Source organism: Martes martes (genome assembly GCF_963455335.1).
Source record: "Martes martes genome assembly, chromosome: 7".
Lineage (NCBI taxonomy): Eukaryota > Metazoa > Chordata > Mammalia > Carnivora > Mustelidae > Martes > Martes martes.
In genome coordinates this window covers 68,492,606-68,515,429 of record NC_137894.1, presented here as the reverse complement: position 1 = coordinate 68,515,429, position 22,824 = coordinate 68,492,606, and the positions used below count along the sequence as shown (strand labels likewise).

The 22,824-nt window shown below is 40.1% G+C and overlaps 1 protein-coding gene across 1 annotated transcript in view; it reads left to right on the top strand.

Moving 5' to 3' along the window:
- USP50 (ubiquitin specific peptidase 50) overlaps window positions 1-22,824 on the top strand; it is a gene marked incomplete at both ends in the record, with an annotated part of 33,629 nt that overhangs the window by 3,238 nt on the left and 7,567 nt on the right. The window contains 3 exons of the mRNA XM_080809586.1: window positions 824-1,033; window positions 2,802-2,944; window positions 7,811-7,943. Of these exons, the coding sequence (XP_080665712.1) occupies window positions 824-1,033; window positions 2,802-2,944; window positions 7,811-7,943 (486 nt within the window). The remainder of the gene's footprint in view (window positions 1-823; window positions 1,034-2,801; window positions 2,945-7,810; window positions 7,944-22,824) is intronic.

The window sequence follows — 22,824 nt, the reverse complement described above, 5'->3', positions numbered from 1 at the left end:
AGTCCTCCACCAGTCTGCATGACCGAAAGCTAGTTCAGAACCCTACTCAGCCTCTTCACAGTAAGAACTGCCTCTAGGAGCCTGTGCCACGTTATCACAGGCTGGAGGCTTCTGGGGCTCGGACATGTGTTCTCACAGGTTAGCGTGTCATCATCCTCAGCTTCACTTAAGGAGGAAAATAATTGAATTATCAGAAATCCAACCTAATATATACCTTTTTAAAAGGTTTTATGTATTTATTTGACAGACACAGAAGAGAGGGAACACAAGCAGGGGGAATGGGAGAGGGAGAAGCAAGTTTCCTGCAGAGCAGGGAGCCCGATGCGGGGCTCGATCCCAGAACCCTGGGATCATGACCTGAGCTGGAGGTAGACGCTTAACGACTGAGCCACCCAGGTGCCCCCTAATATATACCTTTTTAAGAAAGATTTATTTATTTAGAGAGACAGCATGATGGGGGGAGGGGCAGAGAGAGAATCTAAAGCAGACTGCTTCAGACTCCCTGCTGAGTGTGGATTTTTTTTCCCCATGCAGAGCCCACTGTGGAACCCCACTGGGGCTCCACACAGGGCTGGATCTCACAACCCTGAGACCATGACCTGAGCTGAAAGCAGGAGTCGGAGGCTTACCCTACTGAGCCACCCAGTTGCCCCACCTAACATGTATCCTTAAGAGGATCTGACTCTCTGTATTGTCTAAATTCAAAACTAACTGGTTTCTGGTAGCAATGTAGCATTCTGAGAGAAGAAAATATCGTCATTCTATCAAATGCTTTTTTTGATAACCAAGAGTTGATTCGGGGCTAATTTGTTCCTTGATTCAGTACCATCGGAGAAGATCATACGAGAAAGGGTCTATTCCAAGGTGCTGCAGGAAGGTGATTGCCAATGAGTCCTCCATCATCACACAGCTGTTTGAAGGGCAGCTCAACTACAGCTTCATGTGTTTGAAGTGTGAGAGCTGCACCTACAAGAATGAAGTCTTCACTGTCCTCTCTCTCCCCATTCCATCTGAATATGAGTGCTCTCTTCAGGTAGGGAGCGATTCTTGCTCCTGGATGCCCCCTTCTCAGAGCTGTTCCCCACACTGTGTATTATGAGGGTGCTGCTTTGTCACTTAAAGCAAATTGGAAGCCCATGAGGACAACATTTACAGCCGAAAGTGACTGTGAATTTGGTTGTAATCCTTTTTTTTCAGTTTTTAAAAATTAACATAATGTATTATTTGCCCTGGGGGTACAGGTCTGTGATTCATCAGTCTTACACAATACACAGTGCTCACCACAACACATACCCTCCCCAATGTCCATCACCCAGCCATCCCATCCCTCCCAGGCCCCTTCCCCTCTAGCAACCCTCAGTTTGTTTCTTGAGATTAAGAGTCTCTTATGGTTCGTCTCCCTCTCTGGTTTCATCTTGTTTCATTTTTTCCTACCTTCCCCCATGATCCCCTGTCTTGTTTCTCAAATTCCTCCTATCAGTGAGATCATATGATAATTGTCTTCCTCTAATTGACTTACTTCACTTAGCATAACACCCTCTAGTTCTATCCACATTGTTGCAAATAGCATGATTTCATATTTTGATGGCTGAATGATATTCCATTGTGTATGTATATGTGTGTGTGTGTGTGTGTGTGTGTGTGTGTGTGTGTATCACATCTTCTTTATCCATTCATCTGTTGATGGACATCTAGGTTATTTCCATAGTTTGGCTATTGTGGACATGCTGCTATAAATATTGGGGTGCACGTCCCCCTTCGGATCACTACATTTGTATCTTTAGGGTAAATACCCAGTAGTGTGATTGCTGGGTCATAGGGTAGCTCTATTTTCAACTTTTTGAGGAACCTCCATACTGTTTTCCAGAGTGGCTGCACCAGCTTGCATTCCCAGAATTCAGTGGTATTTCTAAATGTACTCATTAAAACAGCCTCACTGTAAAAGTGAAATGGCAGGTGGGCTTTATTCAGTCTACTGAGATGCCTTGGTGCATATAGGGAATTTACCTCTTGAATTTTATTCACCATCATACCTAAGATTAATCTGTAAATCGGGGTGGTGGTAGAAGGCAGAGAGCAATAAGTTTCCTTGCAGAATAATACCCATTTGATTTTTCTACCTAAATTATGAAAGCACATCTACTGCAAAAAGCTTTCACATACCAGAATTGGAGAACAGAATCCTACTACTTATTTAGAAGTGGGCTTTGTTCTCAGAATAAATTGTTAAAGATGACTGGAAACAAATTCCCAAAAGACTAACATGTATACTGAACACATGATCTGTGCTCATCGTCCTCGTTAGGTTAGTGGCTGGCAGAGCTGGGGGTCTGGCTATACTCAGGGTGGCTCCCATGCGCACGGGATCAAATTCTGTCCATTCTGCTGTCTTTATTACGGGTCACCCCCCCAAAACACTGCATATGGTCGTTTTTCAGTCTCCGGATCCCTTCTGTAATGAGACGCATAACATAAAACAGCTGCCTGACTTGGTTAGTGGAAACTGCACCGTCAATATTATTCTGAAATAAACCAGAAAGATTAAAATGCTGACCCAGAGATTGGAAGTGAGATGGGCACTTGGACCCATTTCAGTAATTGAGGGAGAAAGAAGCCCCTCCTTCATCAGGTAGACTTTATAGCTGTGCAGGCTGCTGCTTGTGACGCTGGGACCTCCTGGGTATGTTGACTTTGAGGAAAGTGCTGAGGATCACTTTTCCACAGCTGTTGCAAAGTTGTAAACAGAGAGCCCAGGCTGCCCTTGATCCAATGTAGTCACCAAATGCGTTTTTCCTCCACAGGACTGTCTCCAAAGTTTTTTTCAGCAAGACACCCTGGCCTGGAATAACCAAATTCACTGTTCCTTCTGTGAAACCAAGCAAGAAACAGCTGTAAGAGCCAGTATCTCCAAAGCACCCAAAATAATTATCTTTCACTTAAAAAGGTATGGATTTTGGCGTTTTGTGAGATTTTTTTTTGAAGCCTTTACCAAAATATCACATATCATGCAGCTCACCCATTTAAAGTGTATAATTCAGGGGTGCCTGGGTGGCTCAGTCTGTTAAGTGTCCGACTGTTGGTTTTGGCTCAGGCTGTGATGTCAGGATCATGAGCTCGAGCCCTGTGTTAGGCTCTGAGTGCTTGAGATGCTCTCTCCCTCTTCCCCTACAGCTTGTTCATGCTCTCTCTCTCTTAAATAAATAAATAAAAATAAAGTGTCTAATTCAGTGGCATTCAGTTTATTGCATTAATTTTTAAAAATCTGTGATAAAATATATGTAACATAAAATCTGCCATTTTAACTTTTTTTATTGAATTCGAACAGTGTTATATTAGTTTCAGGTATACAATACAGTGATTCAGCAATTCTATACATTACTCAGTGCCCGTCATGATAAGTGTGCTCCTAATCCCCCCTCACCTGTTTCACCCATCCCCTACCCACCCCTCCTCTGGTAACCATTAGTTTTGTATTTGAATCTGTTTTTGTGTGTGTATGTGTTCGTCCTTTGTTCATTTGCTTTGTATCTTAAATTCCACATGGGGTGGAAATTATATGGTATTCGTCTTTCTCTGACTGATTTCACTTAGGTTTACACCCTTTAGATCCATCGTGTTGTTGCAAATGACAAAATTTCATTCCTTTTTATGGTTGGGTAATATTCCACTGTATATATACACCACATTGTCTTTAGCCGTTCATCTATTTATGGACACTTATGTTGCTTCCATATCTTGGCTACTGTAAATAATGCTGCAATAAATATAGGGGTACATATATCTTTTTGAATTAGTGTTTTTGTTTTCTTTGAGTAAATACCCAGTAGTGGAATTACTGGTTCATATGGTAATTCTATTTTTAATTTTTTGAGGAAACTCCATACAGTTTTCCCCAGTGACTGCTCTAGTTTGCATTCCCACCAACAGTGCACGAGGGTTTCTTTTTCTTCACATCTTCACCAACACTTGTTATTTCTTATCTTTTTAAATTTTAACCATTCTGACAGGTGTGAGGTGATATCTTACTGTGGTTTTAATTTGCATTTCCTTGATGAGTGATGCTGAGCATCTTTTCATGTGTCTGTTGGCCATCTGGATGTCTTCTTTGAAGAAATGTTTGTTCAGGTCCTCTGCCCTTTTCTAATTGGGTTTTGTTTTGTTTTGTTTCTTTTTAAGTAAACTGTACCCTGAGACCAAGAGTCCCATGCTCTACTGACTGAGCCAGCCAGGGCCCTGGGATTATTTGCTTTTTGGATGAGTTGTGTAAGTTCTTTTTTGGTAGTTAGAAGTCTAACGTGGGTGTCACAAGGCTAAACTCAAAGTGTCTGTAGGGCTGCATTCCTTTCTAGAGGTTCTAGAGAAGAATCTGATGCCTTCCCTTTCCAGCCAGAGGCTGCCCAAGTTCTTTGTGTTGTGACCCCTTCCTACCATTTTCAAACCCTCAGCCATTTTAAGTGTATAATTCATTGACATTCATTACATTCACAATGCTGTGCAAAAATTACCTCTACTTCCAAAACTTTTTCATTGCCCTCCAAAACAAGTCTGCAACCATTAAGCCATAACTCCCCATTTCTCCTCCCCCACATCCCCAGATAACCTCGAATCTACTTTCTGTGTCTATAAACTTGCTTAGTCTAGGTGCTTCATGTACATGGAATCATACACTGTTCATCCTTTTTTTTTTTTAAGATTTTATTTACTTATTGGACAGAGAGAGAGGGATCACAAGTAGGCAGAGAGGCAGGCAGAGAGAGAAGGGGGAAGCAGGCTCCTTGCTGAGCAGAGAGCCCGATGCGGGGCTGGATCCCAGGACCCTGAGATCATGACCTGAGCCGAAGGCAGAGGCTTAACCCACTGAGTCACCCAGGTGCCCCACTGTTCATCCTGTTTGCTGGCCTGTTTCACTCAGAATATGTATTCAAGGTTCATTCATGTTGTGATGTGTACTGAAGTTCATTTATTCTTATGACTGAATAATATTCCTTTGTGTCTATGTCATATATGGCTTTTTGTTTGTTTGTTTGTTTGTTTTGTTCTGTTTTTTGTTTTTTTTTTTTTTGTTTTTTTTTTTTTGTTTTTTTTTGTTTGTTGATGGACATTTGGCCCTCCCTCTGAGGGTTTTCTAAAAAATAAATCTGGCTCCACCCTTGGGAATTCTGTTGCCACAGGTTTGAGGTGGATTCTTTTTTTCTTCCTTTTTAAGATTGTATTTATTTATTTAACAGACAGAGATCACAAGTAGGCAGAGAGGCAGGCAGAGAGAGAGGGAGAAGCAGACTCCCTGCTGAGCAGAGAGCCCAATGCAGGGCTCAGTCCCAGGACCCTGAGAGCATGACCTGAGCCAAAGGCAGAAACTTAACCCATTGAGCCCCCCAAGTGCCCCTTGAGGTAGATTCTAAGCATCATGATTTTAATTTTTTAATCCCCCCATTTTTGTTTTAAAAAGCTTCAAATATACAGAAAAATTGAAAGAATATATAATGAATATCCATATAACATAGAATCTTCATTAGTATTGGCGACACTTGGTCATATTTCCATTCTCTTTCTGTCTTTCTGTCTGTCTCTCCATCTTCCTCCCTCCTTTCCTTCATCCCCTCCATTTTATTAGCTGAACATCTGAAGTAAGAAGCAAACACCATGGCATTTAGTGCTTAAATACTTCAGCATGTATCACCTGAATACAAGGACATTCTTCTACATAATCACAACCATAATCATGCTCAAGAAATTAAACAATTTCCCATCACTTACGATCCAGTCCATATCTAAATTCCCTCACCCCCAAAAAGCCTTTCATAACTTCTAATCCAGTATCCAGTCGCGGATCATTTGGCTCTCTCTTTAGTCTTTTAATCTAGAACAATCCTTCCCCATTTTTATATATTTAAACATTTTCTTCTCATATTAACCCTTGGAGAGTCCATTGTTTATATTATGTCCCCCATTCTGGATTTATCTGTTTCCCCATGGTGAGATTCAGGCTAAACTTTTTTTTGTAGCAGGAATCCATCTGAGGGGATATTCTGTATTTGTCACCACATTATATCAGGAGGGGCATCGTAAAAGTTTGTCTCACTATTGGTGATGTTAAGTTTGACCCTGAGTTAAGGTAGTGACTCTTAAGACCCCACCATTCAGAAAGGTATAGTTTCTCCTCCGTAATCAGTGTGACTCTGGACTCTCGGATATTTTTAAACTTAATGTGCTTAACATCCATTACTATTATCATTCTTAATGTTTAAATTGTTCAAAACTGGCCTGTGGGAACTCCTTCAGGTCTGTTCCTCTGAGCTCATCAGTTAGTATATGTTTATTAAAGTATAATTGCAAGTATAAAATGTATCCTTCTTAGGCATACAGTTCTGTGAACTGTAAAAATCCTTGTAGTCCTGTAACCATCGCAGCCAACATAACAGACTATGTCCATCTCCCCAAAAAGTTTCTCATGTTTTTTCATAATCCACCCCTTCTCCCACCCTCAGTCCCTGGAAAAGTCTGATCTGATTTCCATCTCTATAGTTTTGCCTTTTCCAGAATGCCCTATGTTATACCATATGTTTGTGTGGTTTATTTCTCTCTCTTCTTCTTCTTCTTTTTTTTTTTTTTTACTTAAACTTCTTTCACTTACCATAGTGTTTCTGAGATTAATTCATTAGTTAGTGGTATAAGTTAGTTGTTCTTTCCTTTTTATTGCTGTGTAGAATTCCCTTTTGTGAATGTACCACACTTGTTTTTTTTTGAAATTCAGCAGGCTTCACGCCCAGTGTGGGGCTTGAACTTGTGACCCTGACATCAGGAGTCACATGCTGTACCAACTGAGCCAGCCAGGCACCCCTTATATCACAATTGTTTATCCATTCATCAGGTGATGAGCATTTGGGTTGACTCCAATTTGTGGCAGGTATGAATACAGCTGTTGTAAACATTAGCTTATAGGTTTTTATGTGGGTATAAGTCTTCATTTCTTTTGCTGTGATTCATAGGCATGGGATTGCTGGGTCAGATGGTATCCCTTGGTTTTTGCAAACAAGTTTTCTTGTTTTCTGGCATGAGATTGTCTCAGGTTCACACACTAATTTCCCTGCACTAGACCTAAATCAGCCATTCAGTCATTTTTCCAAAAAAAACTTTATTTATTTATTTACTTACTTCCCTACTTATTTACTTAGTTGGAGGGGGGAGGGGCAGAGGGAAAAGGGGAGAGAGAGAGAGCGAGCGAGCATCTTAGGCAGGTTCCATGCCCAGCTCAGATCCTGAGCTGTGCCAACCCAGAGTTGGATGCTTAGCTGACTGAGCCACCCAGGTGCCACCGAAAATTATTTTTTAAAAAGCTCCAGGGAGTCTACTATGAGTTCATATTTGGGAGCTGCTGATCTATATAGCAAATAGAGAATGTGACAAGATTTTCAGAAAATTTTATCTTATTAAAGATATACTGAAACCTCATAGCTGGGAAACAGGACGCTGCTGAGATAACAACGTGTTAAAAACTGAGTCAGTCAATGTGATTCCTACTCCCTGCCAAGCCTGGCTTTGTCCCTGTCTTCTTTTGTGCTGGACTCTGCACCGTCTCACCCCTGGACTCACAGCCCTGGCACAAACAGTTTCATTTCAGGTGACACTTATGGAGATGCACATTATAAATACACATAGATAAGAAAGAAATGTATGTACAGGTCTGTGCCAAAGTTGCTTTCCAAGAAATTACTTCTAACTGTAGTTGGAATTTACCAAGGTATGTAGACTTCATTCACAAATGGTTTACAAACTTACTTTATATTTTGCACATTTATTCTCTCTCCAGATTTGACATTCTGGGTACAATGAAAAGGAAACTGAGAACAGATATTCATTACCCACTCACTAACTTGGACCTTACCCCTTACATTTGTCCAGTTTTTCGGAAACACCCTAAATATAACCTCTGTGCAGTGGTGGTGAGTAAAATACTATTTAAAACAGCATAAATTTAAAGAAAACTGAAGCATTATCTACTTGAACGATTTAAAACAGCATAAATTTAAAGAAAACTGAAGCATTATCTACTTGAACACCTAGTTTCACTTTTCCCTCGCTTCTCCTATATTCTCTTTTTTAAAGCAAAATAGATAGCTGGAACTTTCTGTGTTGACTTCAAACAGTAGAATAACGAAAGAATAAAATGTTCTGTCCACAGCTTCGTCACTTTCCCTCCACTCACTGGCTATTTCAGATCTGGGCATTTGCAAGTTGGGCTGTGGGGACAGCAGAAGTTAGTATGGATAGCTTTATGTTGAATATTCGTGAGCCATTCTATGGCCAAAGTCCCCTGACGCTCCACACAGAATAGTCCCAGAGTCACCGCCTGTGTGCGTCCAGTCCTAAGGAAACTCTGGCTGGGTGGGGGGGAGGTCCCCTTTGGCTCTAAGTCAACCATCACTATTGAGGATTCCCTGAAGGAAAGAAAACATGGAGTATAATTCAAACCAAATCACCAAGAACTTCCCACAACGTCAGACAGCCCCAAGCACCAAGCCATTCTCTGGGTTTCTGTTCGGGATCACAGTGTTAACAATCTTTAGAACCTGGAGGTCCAGTGGGGTGCACAGCAGATGGGAGGGATCCCACCAGAACCCAGTATGCTTCCCCAAGGGTCCTCTGATGCACCCAAGTCTCGTTTGCCTATTCAGCTTGTTGAATTAACACATTGTAAAATGTTAGTCCCGCTCTTTAACCTCTTTCATATCTCAGAACCATAACTTCAACCTTTAAATAATAATCCTTTTTTTTTTCTTTTTATTTCAAGCCTTGACATTCCCCCTCTTTCTCATTTATCCTGACCTCATAGGAGTTTTTCCTTCTCTCACTTCCCTCCTGGAGATCTAAAGTGATGTCCTCTTCTCTGTCATATCAAATATAGACTCTACTGTGGATTCCAAAATGACACAGGAGCCGCCTCCCTTGTATTTCACTGTTTACGTTTTTCATTACATGTTTCTTCTTTAAGAAAACCCGAGAGACAGAAAGCTGAATTTGTTTAAAAAAATGTAATTATCTACATTATGAGAAGATAGACATTTGTAAAAAGAGTCACCCCAAGCCTCCTATAAATTTGTGATCTTTTTAGTGTTTAAGTTATTATTAACTGGGAGGCCAAAACTTGGTTTCAAAAGAGAAATAGATTTAGAATTTAGAATCAACTGCCAGATGATGATGGGAAATCAGCTGATAATCTTATTGGGGGTCCCTTGTATACAACAAGCTGTTTTCTCATGCTGTTTTTAAGATTCGTTCCTTATCTTTCCCTTTTGACCTTTAATTTAATAATTTAATTTTTTTTGAGGTGGGGAGGAACAGAGGGAGAGGGAGTAAGAGAATTTTTTTTTAATTTACTTATTTATTTATTTGACAGAGAGATCACAAGTAGACAGAGAGGCAGGCAGAGAGAGGGGGAAGCAGGCTCCCTGCTGAGCAGAGAGCCCGATGCGGGGCTTGAACCCAGGACCCTGAGATCATGACCGGATCTGAAGGCAGAGGCTTAACCCACTGAGCCACCCAGGTGCCCAGGAGTAAGAGAATCTTAAGCAGGCTCAATGTCCAACACCAATATAGTACAGACCCAACGTGGGGCTCTGTCTCAGGACACTGAGATCATGACCTGAGCTGAAATCAAGAGTTGGACTTTTGACCAACTCTTTTGACCAACTTTTGAGCCATCCAGGTGTCCCCACTTTTGACATTTTAATTATAATGTATGTTGGTATGGGTCTCTTTAGAAATCTCTGGACCTGGATTATCTGTTTCTTTCCCCAAGCTAGAAAATTTTTCAGTCATTATTTCTTCAAATAAGTTTTCTCCCCCTTTATCTCCCTCTTCCTTCTGGGACCCCTATCATGCAAATGTTAGTCTGTTCGGTGTTATTCCATAAGTCCCTTAGCTCTCTTCATTTTAAAATTTCATTTATTTTTGTTGTTGTTGCTCTGACTGGGTGAATTCCACTGCCCTGTCTTTAAGTTAACTGATCCTTTTTTCTGCCCCTGCTAGTCGCTGTTGAACCCCTCCTGTATTTTTAGTTCAGTTACGGTGTTCTTCACCTCTATGATTTCTGTTAGCTACTTTCTTCTATTTTCTGTTTGTTGAAGTTCTCACTGTGTTCATTCATTCAGTTCCTGAGTTTGGTGAGCATTTTTACGACCAATACTTTAAACTCTTGATAAGGTAAATTACTTATCTCTGTTTCATTAAGGTCTTTTCTGGGGTTATCTTGTTCTTTTAAGACCTATTTCTCTTTTATTTTGCTTAACTTCCTTGTGTTGGTTTCTGTTTTTTGTTTTTTGTTTTGTTTTTTTTAAATTATTTATTTATTTGACAGAGAGAGAGCAGGAACACAAGCAGGGGAGTGGGAGAGGCGAAGGGGACTTCCCGCTGAGCAGGGAGCCCGATGTGGGGCTTGATCCCAGGACCCTGGGATCATGACCTGAGCCGAAGGCAGACGCTTAATGACTGAGCCACCCAGGTGCCCCTGGTTTCTGTACAATAGAAGCAACGACCACCTTCTGTAGCCTTGAAGGAATGGCTGTGTACAGTGCAGGAACCTTACTGTTCGACCGTGCCCTAGCTTTTGTCTTTCAATTCTTTGTGATTGTCCAAGCAGCCTATTTGATTTTTGATGGTTCCCAGTAGTTGACAGTGTTAAATGTCCCAAAGGAGAGGATCTTGGTCAGCAGCTAGATTTAGGCATACTGGAAGCCAGACCCTCAGACAGCAGCTTTTAAAGTATGACAATACATACCTACAGTTCCGTGGGACCACATGCATAAGGCTCGCTGGCCACCAAAGCCCGGACAATCTGGAGGTGTTCCTTGGGCAACAGTTGGGGAAATCAGGGTCCCAGATGAATGTAGAAGCTCCCTTCTGAGAGACGGAAGTAAGTTGTAGCAAGGCAGAGGGAGAACACAAAGAGGGCATCTACCAGCCCAGGGCCTGGACGGCACCTCTGCTGGACCCTAGTTGTGTGCGAAACCTAAAACCTTCTCCTCGGGCTTCATGAAGCCCCAGGACAAGCAAATAGGCCTCTTTCACAGAAAGACTGGGTGCGTGTCTCATTCAGCCATCTGTCCTACCAGTGCCCTGGGGGCGATAGCCGGCCAGGAACTGTCTCTGATGATTACAATCCTGTAGGACCCAGGAACGCAAGCCGCCATGGCCATCAGAGCCAGGCAGTTATAGAGAATCCCTTGGTTGGCATTCACAAAAACCAGGGCATCAGACACAGGTTAAAGCTCCACTCTGGGAAACATTAGCACTCTGGAGCATGGCAGGGGGAGCTCTTGAAGATGGCTCCCGCTGGCCAGCAGGACTCTCCACGTGTGCTGCATTAGATGCCTGCCTTTCAGGCCAGGGCTTTAAAATTAGCAAATGAGCCGCATTCACCTAAAGCTGAAATTGGCTGCCTCTGTGTTGCACCCTGGGACAAGCGAGTTTGAACCCTTTAAGAGCCACGATAGCTCGCTATAGCCTTGTGGGGCTCATGGATGCAAGCAGTGCTGGGTTTTGGTGTGTTCCTGGGAGGAGGTGAGCCCAGGATTCTACATCGCTGTCTTGGGTGAGTATCTCTTTTTTCTTGATTTTCTAAAGGGAATAATCAAGACTAATGCTTGTTGTGTTTTAGTAGCTGTACTTTGTCAGGTAATTGATACTTCCTTCTATTTTGGTTTTGCTAACACTTTTTGTGCGTGTTTGTAAAGGTGGTGATTTTATTAAATCTGTGTCTCTACAACAATTAAGAAATGGCCCTCCTGAACCCTTTTTAATTCTGTTAATATGTTGAATTATATTTATAGATGTTCTAACTTATCTACCCTTTACTTTTGCTACCCTTGCGCTGCTGGGATAAATACTATTTGGTCATTGTTATCTGAGATGTATTTTGCTTGATTTGGTTTACCACACTTTAAGATTTTTGCAATAATCTCTTGAATGAGCCTTATCTCTGCTTTTCTTCCTTATACCCTTTGTCTAGTAAAAGTACCAAAGTTAAACTGACCTCCTGAGTTAGAGGAGCTTTTCTTCCTCTCGCATAGAAGTTTGTGTATAAGGCTATGATAAGTTTCTTTACAAATTGATAGAACTCATCTGTAAACACACCTGGGCATGCATTCCCCTTTGAGAGGTGATTGTTAACTCCTGGTATAATTTCTTTAATGCTTGTAGGTCTATACAGGCTTTGTATTTTCTTTTTCCACCAGTTTGGTAAGTTATAATTTCCTTTGTGTTTGTCCATTTCATCCGAGTGTTCAGTTTTCTGGCATAACTTTTTTGGGTATTAAAATTTTAAATTTCTGCTGGATCTGTAGATATCTGTACTTTTTTCATTTCTAATTTTATGTACTTAATATTCTATTTTTTCTTGATTAATCTTATGTCTATATTGTTGAAGCCTTTTCAAAGGACCAACTTTTGATTTTTGATCCTCCTTATTATATCTTTGTAGGCAGAGAGGCAGGCAGAGAGAGACAGGGGGAAGCAGGCTCCCTTCCAAGCAGAGAGCCTGATGCGGGGCTTGATCCCAGGACTCTGGGATCATGACCTGAGCCGAAGGCAGAGGCTTTAACCCACTGAGCCACCCAGGCACCCCTGGAATTGTTTTCTTAATTTCACTTTATTCTGCCTCGTTATTAGTGTATAAGAATGCAGCAAATTTCTGTACATTGATGTTTATATCCTGCAACTTTACTGAAATCATTTATCAGTTCTAGTAGTTTTTTGAGTGGAGTCTTTAGGGTTTTCTACATGTCTTCTGCAAATGGAGTTTTACTTCTTCCTTACAGATTTGGATGACTTTTATTTCCTTATATTGTCTAATTTCTGTGGCTAGGACTTTCCTGTACTATGTTGAATAAAACTGGTGAGAATAGACATTCTTGTATTGTTCTTGACCTTAGGAGGAAGCTCTCATGTTGTCCCCACTGGGTGGCTCAGATGGTTAAGCCTTTGCCTTTGGCTCAGGTCATGATCTCTGGGTCCTGGGATCAAGCCCCATGTTGAGCTCCCACCTCAGCGGGGAGTCTGCTTTTCCCTCTCCCTCTGCCTCTCCCTCTGTTCCTGTGCTCTCTCTCTCTCTCTAATGAATAAATAAAATCGTAAAAGAAAAAAAAAAGGATAACGATTGTTAGCAACCAATTATACATTTACTATGTGGCAAATATTGAGTGCTTTATATATTCAAAAAATATGTTGTCTCTGGATTTTCATTTATGGCCTTTATTATGTTGAGATTATTGTTCCCTCTAAGCCTACTTTGCAGAGTGTTTTTATCATGAGTGAATAAGGTACTTGGTCAAATGCTCTTTCTGTATCTATTGGAATGATCATATAGTTTTTATCATTTCTCTTACTGATGAAATAAATCACATTGATTGTTTTGCAAATTATGAATGACCTTGCATCCTAGTATTGAATCCACTTGTTTGTGGTGTATGATTTTTTTAAATATGCTGTTTGATTTGGTTTGCTAATATTTTGTTGAGGATTTTTAGATCTATAGTCCTGAGAGATATTGGCATATAGTTTTCTTTTATTGAGTTTTTTTTTTTTAACTGATTTTAGTATCAGGGCGATACTGGCCTCATAGAATGAATTTTGAAATTTTCTACCCTCTTGAATTTTTTGGAATAGTTTGAGAAGAATGGCATTAGCTCTTCTTTACATGCTTGGTAGAATTCACCTCTGAAGCCATCTGGTCCTGGACTTTTGTTTTTTGGGCAGTTTTTTGGTTACTGCTACAGTTTCATTGCTGGTGATTGATCCGTTCAAATTTTCCATTTCCTCTTGCTTTAGTTTTGGTAGGTTTTATGTTTCTAGATATTTATCCATTTCTTCTATGCTGTCCAATTTGTTGGTATACAGCTTTTCATAATCTCTTACAATTGTTCCTATTTTTGTAGTGTTGTTCCTCCTTTTTGTTAGTAATTTTCTTTATTTGGCTTCTATTTTTTTTAAATGAGTCTTGCTAGAGATTTATCAAATATGTTATCTTTTCGAAGAATCAGCTCCTGGTTTTATTGACCTGTCTTATCGTTTTTTTAGTTTATCATTTATTTCTGCTCTAATCTTTATTATTTCTTTCAGTCTGCTGTTTTGGGGTTGTGTTTGTCCTTTTTTCTAGCTCCTTAGGCATAAGGTTAGGTTTTGAGCTTTTTCTTGCTTCTTGAGGGAGGCCTGTATTGCTATAAACTTCCCTCTTAGAACTGCTTTTGCTGCATCCCAAAGATTTTGGACCATTGTTTTCATTTTCATTTAATTCCATGTAATTTTTTAAAAAGATTTTATTTATTTATTTGAAAGAGACAGACACAGCAAGAGAGGGAACACAAGCAGGGACAGTGGGAGAGGGAGAAGCAGGCTTCCCACTGAGCAGGAAGCTGGATGTGGTGCTCGATTCCAGGATCCTGGGATCACGACCTGAGCTGAAGGCAGACGCTTAAGGACTGAGCCACCCAGGCATCCCTCCATGTAACTTTTTCTTTCTTCTTTGATTTCTTGGTTGACCCACTCATTGTTTAGTAGCATTGTATTTAACCTCCAGGTATTTGTGCTCTTTCCAGATTCTTTCTTGTTGATTTCTAGTTTCACAGCAATGTGGTCAGAAAAGATGCATGGTATGCTTTGATCTTCCTGAATTTGTCAAGACTTGTTTTGTGATCTAACATGTGATCTATTCTGGAGAATGTTCCTTCTCCATTTGAAAAGAATGTGTAATCTGACATTTTAGGATGGAATGTTTGAATATATCTGGTGAATCCATCTCGTCCATTGTGTCATCACTCAAAGCCATTGTTTTCTTGATTTTCTGTTTAGATAATTTGTCCATTGATGTAAGAGGGGTGTATAATAATATACGATTATATTATTATCAATTAGTTCCTCTAGTGTGTTATTAACCGTCTTATGTGTTTGGGTGATTCTATGTTGGGTGCATAAGTATGTACAATTGTTAGAGCCTCTTGTTGGATCATCCCCTTTATTATTATATAGTGTTCTTCTTTGTCCGTTAGTCTTTGCTTTAAAGTCTATTTTGTCTGACGTAGGTACTGCTACCCCAGATTTCTTTTGGCAACCATTGGCATGATAAATGTTTCTGCATCCCCTCACTTTCAATCTACAGATCTCTCTTGGTCTGAAATGAGTTTCTTGTAAGCAGCATATAGACGGGTCTAGTTTTTGTATATTTGTTTTGTTTTGTTTTTTATCCATGCTGTCATCTTATGTCTTTTGGCTAGAGCATTCAGTCCTTTTACATTCAAAATAATTAGTGATAGATATGCATTTATTGCTATTTTGTTACTTGGTTTTTGGTTGTTCGTATAGATATTCTCTGATCCTTTCTTGACTCTTTAATGTTTTGTTGTCTTTCTTAGATATATTTGGATTCCTTTCTCTTTATTCTTTGCATATACAGCATTGTTTTTTAATTTATGGTTACCATTAGGTTTGCATATAACATCTTCTGCTAATAGCAGTCTATATTAAGTTGATGGTCACTTAAGTTTTTTTTTTAATATTTTTATTTATTTGACAGACAGAGATCACAAGTAGGCAGAGAGGCAGGCAGAGAGAGAAGGAGGGGAAGCAGGCTCCCTGCTGAGCAGAGAGCCCGATGCGGGGCTCGATCCCAGGATCCTGGGATCATGACCTGAGCCGAAGGCAGAGGCTTAACCCACTGAGCCACCCAGGCGCCCCTGGTCACTTAAGTTTAATCCCGTTCTTTTCTTCTCTGCCCCCACGTGTTAGGTATATGATGTCATATTTTGCATCATTGTATTTTTAGTGCCTTGACTGATTTACAGAAATACTTATTTTTACTGCTTTTGTGTTTCTTACTTTACATATTCTCGCTGATGGTCCTTTTTCCCACTCAAAGTGTCCCCTTTAATGTTTCTTGTAAGGCTGGTTTAGTGGTCCTGAAGTCCTTCAGTTTTTGTCTGTGAAACTATTTATTTCTCCTCTTTTGAATGATAGCCTTGCTGGATAGAGTGTTCTTGGCTGTAGATTTTCCTTTTTTCAGCACTTAGCAGGCCAAAAGGGAGTGGCATGACATATTCAAAGTTCCTGCTGAAAAACCCTCTTACAGGGGTGCCTGGGTGGTTCAGGGGGTTAAGCCTCTGCCTTTGGCTTGGGTCATGATCTCAGGGTCTTGGGATTGAGCCCGTGTAGGGCTCCCTGCTCAGCAGGGAGTCTGCTCCCTCACCCACCGCCTGACTATCTGCCCACTTGTGATATCTTTCTCTCTCTGAATGTGTCAAATAAATAAATAAAATCTTAAAAAAAAACCAAAAAACAAAACCAAACTCTCTTACAGCCTTATGGGGTTTCACATGTATGTAACTGTCTTCTTTTTCTTGCTTCTTTTTTTTTTTTAAAGATTTTATTTATTTATTTGACAGATAGAGATCACAAGTAGGCAGAGAGGCAGGTGGAGAGAGAGGGGGAAGCAGGCTCCCTGCTGAGCAGAGAGCCCGATGCAGGGCTTGATTCCAGGACTCTGGGATCATGACCTGAGCTGAAGGCAGAGGCTTTAACCCACTGAGCCACCCAGGCACCCCTTTTTCCTGTTTCTTTAAAAAACATTTTTATCACTATTTTTTGCCATTTTAATTACCTTTTGTCTTGATGTGGACTTTCTTGCATTGAATTTTGGTGGGAAATCCCTGTCCTCCCTAGATTTGGATATTTGGGTCATTCCCCAGATTAAGGAAGTTTTTTAGCTATTTGTCAAATAATTTTTATGCCCCCCTTATCTCTGTTTCTTCTGAGATCCCTATAATGTGGATGTTATTATACTTGATGGGAGTCACTGATTTCCCTAGGACTACTCCCAATTTAAATAATTTTTCTTCTCCTTTGCTCAGCTTGGTTACTTTCCATTATTCTGCCTTCCAGGTCATTAATTTGTTCCTTTGTTTCATCTAGCTTGCTATTTATGCCATCAAGTGTATTTTTAATCTCATTTTTTGCATTCTTCATTTCTGATTGGTTCTTTTAAAAAAATATTTATAAGATATATTTATTATTTTTCTGACCAAAGTACAATGATTTTTTTTTTAAGATTTTATTTATTTATTAGTCAGATAGAGAGAGAGTGAGCACAGGCAGACAGAGTGGCAGGCAGAGGCAGAGGGCGAAGCAGGCTCCCTGCCGAGCAAGGAGCCCGATGTGGGACTCGATCAGGTCACCGGGATCATGACCTGAGCCGAAGGCAGCCGCCCAACCAACTGAGCCACCCAGGCGTCCCTGATTTTTTATTTTTAAATCTCCTTAAATAACCAAAAATGTATTCAAGAACGTAAAACACAAATAGGAAATTAAACATTAGATGTTTTTACTTCATACCAACCCGACATTTAGTCTAGAAAATAAACAAAAACATGTGGAACGAAGTGTTACTAAAATGCTAACAAAATCATTTTATCATAAACCTAATACATGCACTTCAAGGTTCGACTGCTAGGAATTTTCAGATCAGGTTTAAAAAAAAATTTTTTTTTTGGTAATTTATCCTTTTGGTTTTTGTTTTTCTTTTAAAAAATTTTTTTTAATTATTAATTTTTATTAACATATAATGTATTATTTGCCCCAGGGGTACAGGTCTGTGAATTGTCAGGCTTACACACTTTACCGCACTCACCATAGCACATACCCTCCCCAATGTCCATAACCCAACCACCCTCTCCAACCATTCTACCACCAGCAACCCTCACTGTTTTGTAAGATTAAGAATCTTTTATGATTTGTCTCCCTCCCGATTCCATCTTCTTTCATTTCTTCCCTATCCTCCCAACCCCCCACTCTGCCTCTCAAATTCCTTATACCAGGGAGATCATATGATAATTGTCTTTCTCTGATTGACTTATTTCGCTCAGTGTAATACCTTCTAGTTCCGTCCATGTTGTTGCAAATGGCAAGATTTCATTTCTTTTGATGGCTACATAGTATTCCATTGTGTACATATACCACATAATACCAGTTTAATCATTTATAACAGTATATAATAAAGCACAGGAACACATGCCCATAGATGTAATCCTTGCCCCTTCCCCTCAGAATTATGTCAGAATAAAGCTGACAGTTTTGCCAGGCTCTGAATACCCAGTGACCCCTGTCCCTGGAAGCAAAGAAGATACTCTGTCCCTCAACTCCGTATAAGCTGTGATAAAACAAAGCCTAAGCTTTCTTACCTTCATAAAGGAAATGGCCAGTTTTTGGTTTTTTTTTTTTAAAGATTTTATTTATTTGACAGATCACAAGTAGGCAGAGAGGCAGACAGATAGAGAGAGAGGGAAACAGGCTCCCCACTGAGCAGAGAGCCCGATGCGGGACTCGATCCCAGGACCCCGAGATCATGACCCGAGCCGAAGGCAGTGGCCCAACCCACTGAGCCACCCAGGCGCCCCAGTTTTTTGATAAATACCGAAACACTCTAGGAATTCACTTTATGAGTTTCCTAAACACATTTTGCAAGAACCAACTACATAAAAGGTTCCTTTGAAATTTGGTCTACAAATTCACTTAACAGATTGGAAATTCAAAACCTATAAGATAATGAGAAGTAGGGAATCCCTAATTCTAACCTGTTGCAATTATTAAAGGGATATACACACATACTAAAAAGTTTTGCTCATGGAAGGCACAAACTAAAAAAGGGATATGCTTTTTGAGTAAAAACAAAGAACTAGCCCATATCCTTCTTTGTTTAAATCTCTGTGTTAAGGGTCTCACAGATGCCCTCCACTCCAGTGAATTTCTTTGTGATCATTACTTTAAATTCTCTATCAGGCATATCACTTGTATCCATTTCACTTTGGTCTCTTTCTGTGGTTTGGTCCTGATCTTTCATTTGGGAGATACTTCTCTGTCCCTTCATTTTGTCTAACTCTCTGTGTCTATTTCTGTGTGTTTGAAAAGTCAGCTACATCTCTTGCTCTTAGTGGTAACAGTTCTATGAAGAAGAGGTCCTGCAGCACAGTGTCCCCTGTCTCCCAGGACCTGGTGCATCAGGGAGTGTCTCCTATGCATGTTGTGTGCGCTTTGCTGTTGAATCATGACCCCTTTTTTCTTCAGTCCAGTTGTCAGCAGAGGCTGTCTTTGCCTGTTGTGGGTGGGCCCTGAGGTGTGTCTGCTTGCAAAAGGAGACCTCCCCCCACCACTGCTGGAAGTGATATCCCGTGAAACACGCAGTTCAGGAGATGTGGGGTAACAGGTTTGCGATGGTCTTTTGCAGGGCCTGACCGATGTGAGTGGGCCTGGGAAAGGTAGATCTGCCCAAGCGTAAGGGGTTGGGGCTTGATGCAAGCATGCTAGGATCATCGGTGCCGTGCTCTGACCTCCATGTGGCCTCTTTTCTGTCTTTAGTTGTGGAGTTTGTGTTGGCAGACTTTGGGTTGTTTTTTGGGTGATTCATGCTGATATGGGTGTTATCTGTGAGATGAGCTCAACTTCAGGTCCTTCTACTCCACCATCTTCCCAGCCCTCTGGGTATTAGTTTTGTATCCTGCAACTTTACTGAATTCATTTATTCCGGTTGCTTTTTGGTAGAGTCGTTAGGTTGTCTATGCATAGCTGCATGTCATCTGCGAATAATGACAGTGTAACTTCTTTACCAATACAGATGCCCCTTTTTTCTTTTTGTTGTCTGCTTGCTATAGCTAGGACTTCCAGTATTATGTCGGATAAAAGTGACAGTGGGCATCCTTGTCTTGTTCCTGATTTTAGAGGAAAAGTTCTGTTTTTCACCATTGAATATGATGTTAGCTATGGACCTGTCATATATGGCCTTTGTTATGTTGAGGTATGTTCCTTCTAAACCCACTAATGAGACTTTGAAAAATGAATGGATGTTGTACTTTGTCAAATGCCTTTTCTGCATCTATGGAGGTGATCATATGATTTTTATGCTTTATTGATTTGTGAATATTAAACCATCCTTGCATCTCCAGGATAAATTCTACTTCATTGTGGTGAATGATTTTTTTTCCTTTTTTTTTTTTTTAACAAAGTGTCACAAATTTGAATGTTGTTCTGATGCAGGGGTCATTGCTAATCCCTATCCTTCCAATTTTAGTATATGTGTTGTTGAAGTGAGCATAGTGAATAAGCCTTTTAACATGTATTTGATGCAGTTTAATATTTTGTGGGGGTTTTTTAAAAAATTTTTTATTTATTTGAGAGAGGATGAGAGAGAGCAAGTAAGCACAAGCATTGGGGATGGGGTTTGGAGGAAGGGCAGAGGGAGAGGGAGAAGCAGACTACCCAGTGAGCAAAGAGCCTGATGGGGGCTTGATCTCAGGCCCCTGGGATCATGACCTGAGCTGAAGACAGCCACTTAAGGACCGAGCCACCCAGGTGCTCTTATTGGGGGGATTTTTGCATCTATGTTCATCAGGGATATTGGTCTGTGGCATTTTTGTGATGTCTTGGTTTTGGTATCAGGATGATCCTGGCTTCACAGAATAAATTTGGAAGCTTTCCTTTGTCTTCTATTTTTTTGAATAGTTTGAGAAGAATGGGTATTAATTTTTCTTTAAATGTTGGGCAGAATTCCCCTCTGAAGCCATCTGGTCTGGAGTTTTAATTTTTTGGTAGTTCTGTTCTTTTTTTCTTTTTTCTTTTCTTTTTCTTTCTTTCTTTCTTTCTTTCTTTCTTTCTTTTTTTTTAAAGATTTTATTTATTCATTTGAGAGAGTGCACAGCACCAGCTGTGGGGAGAGGCTGAGGGAGAAGCAGATTCCCTGCTGAGCAGGGAGCCAGATCCCAGGCTTGATCTCAGGACCTGGAGATCATGACCTGAGTGAAGGCAGATGCTCAACTGACTGAGCCACCCAGGCGCCCCTTTAGTAGTTTTTAAAATCCAATTCACTTTTGTTACTAGTGATTGGTCTCTTCAGGTTTTCTATTTCCTCCTGATTGAATTTTGGAAGATTATGTTTCTAGGAATTTATCCATTTCTTCTAGGTTTGACTAATTTTTTGTGTACAATTTTTCATAATTTTTAAAAAGATTTTTATTTGACAGAGATCACAAGTAGGCAGAGGCAGGCAGAGAGAGAGGAAGGGAAGCAGGCTCCCTGCTGAGCAGAGAGCCAGATGGCGGGGCTCCATCCCAGGACCCTGGGATCATGACCCGAGCCGAAGGCAGAGGCCTTAACCCACTGAGCCACCCAGGTGCCCCATCCCTTTCCGTTTTTGTTTTTTTTTTAATCTCTATACCTCTGTTTCTGCTCTGATCTTTATTACTTTTTTCCTTCTACTAAAGTTGGGCTTTATTTGTTATTTTTCTAGTTTCATTGGTGTGAGATTAGATTATTTAAGATTTTTCTTGTCTTTGAGGCAGGCCTCTATTACTACAAACTTCCCTCTTAGAGCTGCTTTTGCTGAATCCCAAAGATTTTGGACCATTTGTGTTTTCATGTATTTTTTTTTAATAACTTCTTTGATTGCTTCTTTGACCTATTTTTTGTTTAGTATCATGTTTATTGGCCTCCCTGTTTTTTGTGTTTTTTTTTTCCAGGTTTTTTCTTATGATTAATTTCTATTTTCATACTGTTGTGGTCTGAGAAGACGAATGGTATGGTTTTAGTTTTCTTAAATTTACTGCCACTTTTTTGTGGCCTATCATCTGTTTCAGAGAATATTCTGTATGAACTCCAATGTGTATCCTGTTGTTTTGTATGGAATGTTTGTTTATATCTGTTATGTCTGCTGGTATAAGGTTTCATTCAAAGACATGGTTTCCATATTGATTTTTCTTCCTGGATAATCTATCCATTGATGTAAATGGGGTTTTAAGGTTCCCTACTATTATTGTATTAAGTTTTCTCTTTATGTCTGTTAATATTTACTTTATATATTTAGGTACTCCAATGTTGGGTGCATAGATATTTACAATTGTTATGTTCTCTTGTTGAATTGATCCCTTCCCTGTTACATAATGCCCTTCTTTGTCTCTTCTTAGTCTTTGTTGTAAAGTCTGTTTTATCTGTGATAAATATTGCTACTTTGCTTTTTTTCTTGGCACTTCCATTTGCTTGGTAAATGTTTTTCCATCTCTTCACTTTCAGTCTATATGTGTATTGAGGTGTGAGGGGTCTCTTATAGGCAGCATGTAGATGGTTTGTGTTGTTGCTGTTTTTAATCAATTCCACAACCCTATGTATTTTGATTGGAGCATTTAGGCCATTTACATTTAATTATTGATAGGTATGCATATGTTTTCTGGTTGTTTTTGTAGCTTTGTTCTGGTCCTTTATTGTGACTGATTTTGGGGTGTGTTATGTTTGACTTTTTTACTCTTCAAATTTTGTGTTTTTTTTTTTTCTTTTTAATTTTTTTTATTTATTTGACAGAGATCACAAGTAGGCAGAGAGAGAGGGGGAAGCAGGCTCCCTGCTGAGCAGAGAGCCTGATGCAGGGCTTGATCCCAGGACGCTGGGATCATGACCTGAGCCGAAAGCAGAGGCTTTAACCCACTGAGCCACCCAGGCGCCCCAAATTTTGTGTTCTTAAAGCAGGATGTCTGTTTCCTTCCTTAGGTTAGGGAAGTTTTCAGCTATTATTTCTTCATATAAGCTTTCTTTTCCTAAAAATAAAATCTTTAAGAAAAAAGGAATCTTTATATCCAACATGGGGTTTGAACCCACAACCCTGAGATCAATGTTGTATGTTCTACTGACTGAGCCAGCCAGGTGCCCCTCCACCAATACGTTTTCTGCCCCTTTCTCTTCTTCTGGGATCCCTATAATGCAAAAATTCACTTGATGTTTTCCAAGAGATACCTTAACCTATCC